At 34.3% G+C, this 8,464-nt stretch overlaps 2 protein-coding genes and 1 long non-coding RNA gene across 4 annotated transcripts; all 3 read left to right on the top strand.

Annotated features, from left to right (window-relative positions):
- The first annotated feature begins 314 nt into the window (after positions 1-314).
- LOC100637348 (uncharacterized) lies at positions 315-3,352 on the top strand. Its single transcript, XM_020000744.1, has 11 exons — positions 315-786; positions 835-1,113; positions 1,164-1,256; positions 1,296-1,972; positions 2,019-2,100; positions 2,145-2,195; positions 2,250-2,279; positions 2,338-2,448; positions 2,499-2,585; positions 2,630-3,013; positions 3,257-3,352. Exons 1-11 carry the CDS (start codon positions 660-662, stop codon positions 3,331-3,333), a joined length of 1,998 nt encoding a protein of 665 aa, XP_019856303.1. The 5' UTR covers positions 315-659; the 3' UTR covers positions 3,334-3,352.
- A 237-nt stretch (positions 3,353-3,589) lies between these two features.
- Positions 3,590-4,820, top strand: LOC109584853 (tyrosine-protein kinase-like; the record flags this gene model as incomplete). Its single annotated transcript, XM_020000746.1, has 1 exon — positions 3,590-4,820. A coding segment is annotated over one exon (1,143 nt), but the record flags the coding sequence as incomplete, so codon positions are not given.
- A 1,595-nt stretch (positions 4,821-6,415) lies between these two features.
- On the top strand, positions 6,416-7,354 carry LOC109584848 (uncharacterized). Of its 2 annotated transcripts, XR_002186200.1 has the most exons (4): positions 6,416-6,488; positions 6,809-6,901; positions 6,979-7,041; positions 7,091-7,354. It is a non-coding gene; the product is annotated as an uncharacterized LOC109584848 (long non-coding RNA). The 2 variants fall into 2 exon arrangements; XR_002186199.1 differs by lacking the exon at positions 6,416-6,488 and having other exon boundaries at positions 6,495-6,901.
- Positions 7,355-8,464: the final 1,110 nt, after the last annotated feature.

Raw genomic sequence — 8,464 nt, 5'->3', positions numbered from 1 at the left:
TCTATATTTTTGTATATAGACAGGTTTTAGTATGTCATATAAGATATATTTCATAATGATGACAGCATTTCTGAATGGCAGGTATATATACAAAAATATAAACCCGGCCACATCAAAGGATGATTTCATAATTATGAGATATATATATATATATATCAATGCCATCAAAATTTCACATATTAATCAAGGCTGTATCTAACATGAAAAGAGACGTCAAACTAAATTGATACATGTTGTAGCATGGTTGTTTTTTTAGTGTTGTGTTTTTGTATAAATACAAGCATATACACTGTTTACATAAACTGTGTAACAAGGTGTAAAAAGCATAATGTTGACCTAATTCCCATTACAAAATCAAAGCTAAAATTAAGCCTAATACAAACTGATGCCATAGCATAGTAATAAAAAGTACAAATGGCAGCAAGCAAACCAGTAGTAGGAACATTTCCTATAATATTAGGTAGGTTAATCTGTATTTTTTGCATTAAGTGCTTACTTTATCATTAGATATTAGCAAGTTAAGTCAAATCGTACAGATTTTAAAGCAATATAAGTTTCCTGAGGCAAAATGGTTCGAATTGGGTTTAAATTTAGGTTTGCTCCATCCTACACTGGAAGCTATTGAGGCTACTCATAGAGGAAATACTTCACGTTGCCTGATGGAGTGCTTGACAAAGTGGCTGAGTAAATCTGATAAAAGTGTGTATCCTCTTACCTGGCAATCATTGGCTATTGCTACTAGAAGATCAAATGTAACAACAGTTGCTGAAAATGTTCAAAAAACAAGTAAAATCAATTTCAAGTCACTATAAATGTCAAATGCTTAATTTCTAGTGGTTGATCCTGCCAGCCAACTACTACAGCATTACAGTAGTAGAATATCTCAAGCAATACTCTCGGAGGAATCAGTTGATCTGTTACATACAGAAGGACTGATATCTGAAGAGACAATGAGGGAAGTGAAGAGTTGCGGACACACACTATTCGATGGTACAATGAAAGAAATATACACAGCAGTAGCAAATGATCATAATAAATTAAAGTCCTTTGCTCTAATTTTATTTAAAACAAAAGACACTGCCAATATGGCCAATGAGTTAATGAGGCATTGTGGTAAGAAAAAAAGACAAAATAAATTATTAAGTTAGGTATGTTTTTTTCAGAGGATGTTATTTTTGAATCTGAAAGTGCACCTGAAGACAACAGTGATCCTGTGATATCAAGTGCCATTGAAGAAACAAGAGTTCAAATGACAGGTATTATTGTTATCAATGAGAATTAATTATCTGCCATAGAATTTGAATTTCAGATTTCAGAGGAATATACTTATCATTTTGACAAAATGAGAGGTGGTTTCGGATCGTTCTATTTCAAAGTCACTCGACTGATATCCTGCACTATCACAGTGAACCTTCTTGAAGAGTTCATAGAATTTGTTGATGATTGCTATCCTGAGCTAGGTCCCAACCTAGCCTCTGCTGCTACAGTGAAAGATGTAATGAAAGCTATTAGAACCAAGTGCAATGTCATCAATATTGCTCCAGTAGAGGAAGTTGTAAGCTTTTACAGCATAAAGGAAGCTAAGCCATTGATAACAGATTATAAAGTAACAGTTGATGAGTTTTGTTGCACATTCAAACTTCAATTCCTGCTTGATAAAAAGCTGTCAACAAGTGATTTTCTTGTTTGTGAAACAATTGAGTTTGTTCTAGACTGGGATCCTGCTGAGCACTTATTGAATGATATTCGTCGTTTAATGGAGAAAGCATTCAAAGGATTGAGCAGAAGGATCATAGTCAAAAGCATGCATAAAGGCAACTCCATCATCATCATTTGTGGTGCTCCAGGTCATCTAATAAATGCTTTGCAATTGAGGGTTCGTGATAATCTTTCTGTACTGCAACAAGAATTTGATTTGATGCGATTAAAAATTGGACACTACACTGTATATGACATAATGATCAAAAAGAAAGTAATTAATAACAATAAAAATTAATGAATTTCATTACTTTTTCAAGGAACAAAAAATCATTGCAGAGCAGATAGAAATGTGTGAAGGAGAAATACAAAAGCTGAATCCATACAATGATGACAATAAAAGTATAAATTAAAATAAAAATTATTGCTATTACAACCTGTATTAGATCTCCTAAATAATCAAGCACCAAAAATTTTATCTCTAATAAAAAATCAAGGTAGATATATAATTACACTGACTTATTAACTTATAATTATTTATTTAAAAACAGAATTCATTCGTAGCACTATGAAGTCATCGGGTATAGTACAAATATTTTGAGCATTAAATTAATATTCACATTTTACTGTATTGTATAGATTATAAGCTAAAGTTGAAACAAATTGAAAGAGAAAAATCTGCAAGTACAAAAAAGCGAATGCTATTAAGAGAAAATGAACATTTACAGTCGACTCTAAGGGTCAGAATAAGTATGTTACACTTTATTTGCTTCTAATAATATGCATGTACATCATAACAGTACAAAAGGAAGCATTACAGCACAATGAACAAGAGATTGAGAAACTACAAGAAAGCATATCATTTATTAGTGTACAGTTGTTGAACAGTAAGCATTTTTATAAATACTTTTTATTTGCACATCAATTATAGATAAAGAAAAGCTAACACATGTATTCACACAAACAACATTATCGTCAAGTGGATCTATTTGTGTAGCACAAGCTGATTATAATAACACAATTATCTCATTCAAAAAGGGTGAAATATTTCAGTTAAGTAAGAATGGGTATGAGGTACAGTCACTGGAGACTGGTCAGAAGGGAGCTGTTCCCATTAGTTGTGTTGGTCCTTCGTTATTAGAATCACTTCACTTGTTTCAATTTGCAATGACCAATCAAACTCTGCCACTTCCACCGATACTCCTTGATGAAACAATCAGTGATGATGAGAAAGCAAAGCATTTTATAAAAATAATTGCTGATGATAATCACACTCTACAGTTACTAAGGACACAAAATTTTAAGCAGCACAAATGTAAGTTATCATAATAGTGGAAACTTTTGTCGTCCCATTTTTGCAAATTTTGTGTTTTCAAAAAATTCACAAAATCTGTAAAAAATCAATTAAATAATGTTTAACATGGCTAAAAATGGTAGAAAATTGCAGAAATTAAAGTCACAAAATATATCTTTGGATGGATTCACAAAGCTTTGGATTGCAAAAATTTTCCACTATACAGTATAAAGAGATGAAATTATTACAATACAATATTTATAGTTTTTGTGGCTATTTACTACCGCCAAGCATATACTGAACAAGATTTATCTTTTAAAAAAGGCAAGATTAGTAAATAAAAAATTATGCCCATTGCATGCTTTTTTGATAGGAGAAGTACTTGAAGTTATTGAAAATAGTGACAATAAAAAGTGGTACATGTGTTCACTAAATACATACAATAAAGGATACGTTCCAAGTAATTACATGTACATAGTACCAATTGACGATGAAAACATGTTGAAGTGAGAATAATTTTATAAGCATGGATACTCTTGTGTATGTAGTTCATTTTACATATATTTAATTCAACTCTATGGATGTAACAAATAATTTCTACTTCCTTCAATTAATAGGCATTACAAATGTGTCTACTATCATATAGTAAGTCGTCTTGAAGCAGAAGAGAGACTCAGTCAAGCAGACACTCAATCAGGCACTTTCCTAATTAGAGAGAGTGAAAGTAGACCTGGATCATGTTCCCTCTCGCTTAATTTTAGAGGATCGATCTTACACTATCTTTTATACAATCACAATAATACATACTGTATCAGTGATCAGGTGAAGTTTAATTCCCTGAATGAATTGTTACAGTACTACATGCTAATAGCTGATTACCTGCCCTGTACATTAACAGTTCCAGTTTTTAAGCCAGTGAATAGACTCATCGAACGAGATGAAAGGTGGGAAATTGAGAAATCATCAATTAGAGTTATGAATTGCACAGATATTAGAGAGTTTGGTGAAATATTTATGGGTTATTGGCATAATAAAGGGTCAGTTTTAATAAAGACAAATATAACAGCAGATATTACACAAGAAAGATTTCTGAAAGAGGCCAACATATTGAAAAAACTCAACTATGAAAGCATTATTTGTCTATATGGTGTTTGCACTAAAGAATATCCTTTCTATATCGTAACAGAGCTAATGAATCATGGAAACCTTAAAAAACATCTCAGTAGATATAGTTTTGCACCAGCAGAGTTAATATACATTACAGCTCAAGTTGTTAATGGTATGATTTACTTGGGAGAACAATATTACATTCATTGTGATCTAAGAGCTGCCAATATACTAGTAGGAGAATATAACACAGTCAAAATAGCAAACTTTCATTTTGCTCAACACCTCAACGGCAATAAATACTGGATTATTGAGGAAAGAACTAAGCTAGCTATAAGATGGACAGCACCTGAATGGCACACCTTAAACCGACTGGGTATTAAATCTGATGTTTGGTCATTTGGTATACTACTATGGGAACTGGTCACCAAAGGAAATCTACCATACCCTGGGATGACTAATGTCGAAGTAGTAGAAGCAGTACCACAAGGTTATCGTATGATCATACCTGAGGATTGTCCTGAACCATTTCAACAATTAATGGTAAACTGCTGGGAACAAAATGATGATGAAAGGCCACGCTTCGAGGATATCTTCGAGACACTCGTAAAGCATAAAAACTCATTCATATAAATTAATTTTTGTGAATTTAACAAATTGAGTTATTAGAAGTCAGAAAGCTTAAGAAATTTACAACTTCGCTATCACTTTATCAAACAAGCAAGCTTAATTTTCCCTATGCTCCACAGAATAAAAACAAGTCATTAATGCCAAAATACACTATTTTCTGGTGGCAAAACTTATGTGAATTACCATGTAATTGCAAAAAAATTTCAAAAAATATTCTTTTACTACTCAGAGCAAGCTAGCTGAACTTATGACAGCAAAAATATCATTCTTAAAGCACAAGCTTAATGGTATATAACCTAACATTAATGTATAATACCTCTTGTTTATTTTCCTTCATTCCTGTATTAACGAGATGGTGGTTTGATCAAACAATCTCCTCCAATGATAATGACTTCATGGTGATGGGTCAGGCCATGCATGTAACCGGTGAATGCTTATTATAAAACTGCTATGGTGTGTGTACTATAGACATAAAAGAGATACAGAGAGAAAAGGAAAGAGAAAAAAGAAAGGATATAATAAATAAAGAGGAGAGAGTGGCAAACAAGAAATAGGAGCCTAAATTAAATACATTTACAATAACAAAATTAATGTGTACAATTGCCTCTTTTAACAAAGACATCAAATTTAAGTACAGCTAATCAATATACCAATTGAAACAAAACTGTATAGTATATACACTGTATAATCATAATAGTACAGTATTTAATATAAAGTACATTAATTCTGCTGATTTGATGTTAATATCCTATATCAGTCAAAATAAACTCAAGTATAACAATGTTAATGATAATTAATTTGTAACTATTTTTGACAAAAAAGATATAAAAAATTTGGTAATAATTGAGGTGCATGTACTTTAATGAAATTTAATTAAAATCTAGAAAATGCTAACTTCAAGTGGATATGCTTACACAATTCAGTTGCAAGTAGTAAAGTACTAGTTAGTATGCTCCATATTATCCTACAGTGTCCCTATTTGGCGTCCAACTACCATTAAGGGTATCAAGCAACTTGAAAAAGTTCAAAGACGAGTCACTAAATATATTTTATCTGACTATACTTCAGGTTACAGGTCACAACTCACTACTCTAGGTATTTTACCTCTATCCATGTATTTCAAATACCTCAATATTTCCTTCGCACTCAGATGTCTACACCATAGCTCAGATGTAAGCTACACAGGCTCATTTAATATACTCTCTTTTGTCTCCCTCTCTCACTCAAACTCTAGATCAGGTGGCTACATGAAGCTATGCCATAAATTCTCCCGGTCCTCTCAGACATCCAATTCGTACTTCTGCCGTCTCCCCAAGCTATGGAACAGCCTCTCCTCTTTTGATTTAATACTTTCTCCCAATACTAATTGTATTAAATTGAAGAAATTTTTATGGAATACTTTTTACCCAGTTACGCTTGTTTAAACTCTTTTATTAGTAGTAATGCATGCACTTTTCAATTTAGATGTCTTTGTAGTAATTGTTCTGTTATAGGCCTTTTTCTTCTAATTTTTCTAAATTTTAATAGATCTATAACTCTAAGCTCTCTGTTAATTCAGTGAGTCCTTTAAGATACCTCTCTTTTCCATTTGTTTCTATTACCAAGCGCTAGCGCTTGGTATGTAGGGTTGAGTTGGACGAGCGCACCCCCAAAATGGCTGCCATCCCAGAAGCATTGAGCCAGTGACAGTGTAAATCTTCAGGAATTCTTTATAGCTTATCTGACAGTCAGGATGTCCTTTATAATTATATTAGAACAGGTTAGTGTTATAAAAAGAAGTTAAAAACTTCCATAAGATAGTTATACGGCAAATGAATGCATGCATGCCTGCATGCACCAAATGTTCAGCTTTCTCCTTCTTCTTCCACAGTTAAGGAAGAACTAGTCCTACAGTTTTTATCCTAGAAATATCATTTTTGCACCATTGTGTTGCACTTTAGGGACGCTAGTGTAGTGTGGCTTGGCATTGTAATTCTACAAAATGATTTTGTCGTCATTTTTAAGCACATATTGACTCACCAAGTGGTTGGACGCCATTTTGATGCATCCAACTGCGCATGCTCAGTATTATTTTTATAGTTTCCGACTCTCCGTTACTGACTGATCTATGATGAGATTGAGATGATGTGCTTGCCTAAACACCCTATCTACTTACACCAAGATTCCCTTGAAGTGAGAGAAATTATTGTAAAATGATAAACGTAAATAATTTTTATTAATTACTTATCCACAGAGTTTTGTATTTACAGAGTTTTGTATTTATGCTTCAATTTGCCTTCATTCTCTTCATTACTTCAATCTCTTCAAGTAAGGTAAATATATAAAATAAATTGTCTGTTTTATACATTTATGGGTATGTAGTCTCACCACACCCCTTTGCTACCTGCAGAGCTGGAGGAAGGGTCTGGAGACCGTGCACTGCCATCTAAAATGTGTGCAAAGAAGAACACGTGCTTGAACTACATCATGTGACAGAGGAGACCAGATCGGTCAAAATAGCTGAAACAGATGCTTTGCAGCTAAGAAAAGTTGAGGATATTGTCCCTTGAACATCTCTTGCAGATCCTTCCTCCACAGGTAAGCGAAGGGGTGGGGCGAGACTAATGGGTATGTTAAATGGTGGGCCTTAAACAGTAGCAGCTGTCTCTTCTTAACTACAATTTTAAACGGCCCCAACCAACTATCTTCTCATCCACAAAGCAGTGGAACAGTACAGGTAGAAGTGGAGATAAGAACACATTTGAAAACGGAGATAAGAACAGGGCCGTAGCCAGGAACTTAAAACAGGGGGTTCGGAAATTGCTGCGCGCAAAGCGCGCAGCAAAAATTGTGACAAAAAATGGGTGTGGTTGGTAGGCGTGGTCTTAATTTACTCATCTCAGCCATGTGCTGACTCAGCTAAAATGGCCATCTGTGCTTCTTGCTGTTGCCAAAATGCTAATCCTGCTTTTGCAGTGCTGTTCTTCATGACAGGAGCTAATCTACAACTTTTTTGCAGCTACAACAGGGGGTTCGTCCGAACCCCCCCTGGCTACGGGCCTGAAGAACAGATCAACATTTTGTCTTAATTCATTATAATTATTATAAAAAGTTAATTACAAGTTATTAATAGTTAATAACTACTTATTGAAAGTTATAAATGCCCCACCCACTTCCTTGCCCTACCATGAAACTTGACCCAGATCCACCCCTGCATGTATAGGCAGCCTCGGTTAGGGAGTGGCTTCCATGGACCATGCATGGCCGTGTCTTACTACTATTATATTTAGGCCACTCCAATTAGATTTATACCCGTTTCCTACCCACATGGTCCCCCCTGACTATTTCATTACTGTACGTAATATTCACGGCTGCTAATAATTGCAATAATAAAAGTGTAGTGAAGTAGCATAGAAACTAATAGAGCGTTGCTATGGCAACAGGACCACATATTTACAGTCTTCAGCAAATTTTCTGCCCTTTAGCAGCTTTAGTGGAGCCATTCACCAATAGCGACTTGTTCTGTTTCTGTTAGCTTCTTGTATGCAAGGCTGTAGCCACTAGATTGAATGTGGTCAGGTTGACTTCTTGGCACGCAAAGCGTGCCGAAAATTTTTACGATTTTAATTATATCAAGAGTATATAAATGGAGGACGAGAGTGTCTGACTTGCCTATACTGCATTGATGCATGAGCGCGTATCAGCTGAATGTCACAATCCGTTTTACCTCTGTATACTATTTCTATGAATTTCATG

This window comes from Amphimedon queenslandica, unplaced genomic scaffold, assembly GCF_000090795.2.
Source record: "Amphimedon queenslandica unplaced genomic scaffold, v1.1 AMPQUscaffold_13158, whole genome shotgun sequence".
NCBI lineage: Eukaryota > Metazoa > Porifera > Demospongiae > Haplosclerida > Niphatidae > Amphimedon > Amphimedon queenslandica.
The sequence above is the reverse complement of the archived record's forward strand: the minus strand, read 5'-3'. Positions and strand labels throughout refer to the sequence as shown.

What these genes read in the sequence shown, in the direction of transcription:
- LOC100637348 (XM_020000744.1), top strand. Translation starts at nt 660, where the DNA reads ATGGAGTGCTTGACAAAGTGGCTGAGTAAATCTGATAAAAGTGTGTAT. An exon ending in TAGCACTATGAAGTCATCGG is followed by an intron (nt 2,280 to 2,337) that starts GTATAGTACAAA and finishes TGTATTGTATAG; the next exon opens with ATTATAAGCTAAAGTTGAAA. An exon ending in TAGTGTACAGTTGTTGAACA is followed by an intron (nt 2,586 to 2,629) that starts GTAAGCATTTTT and finishes CATCAATTATAG; the next exon opens with ATAAAGAAAAGCTAACACAT.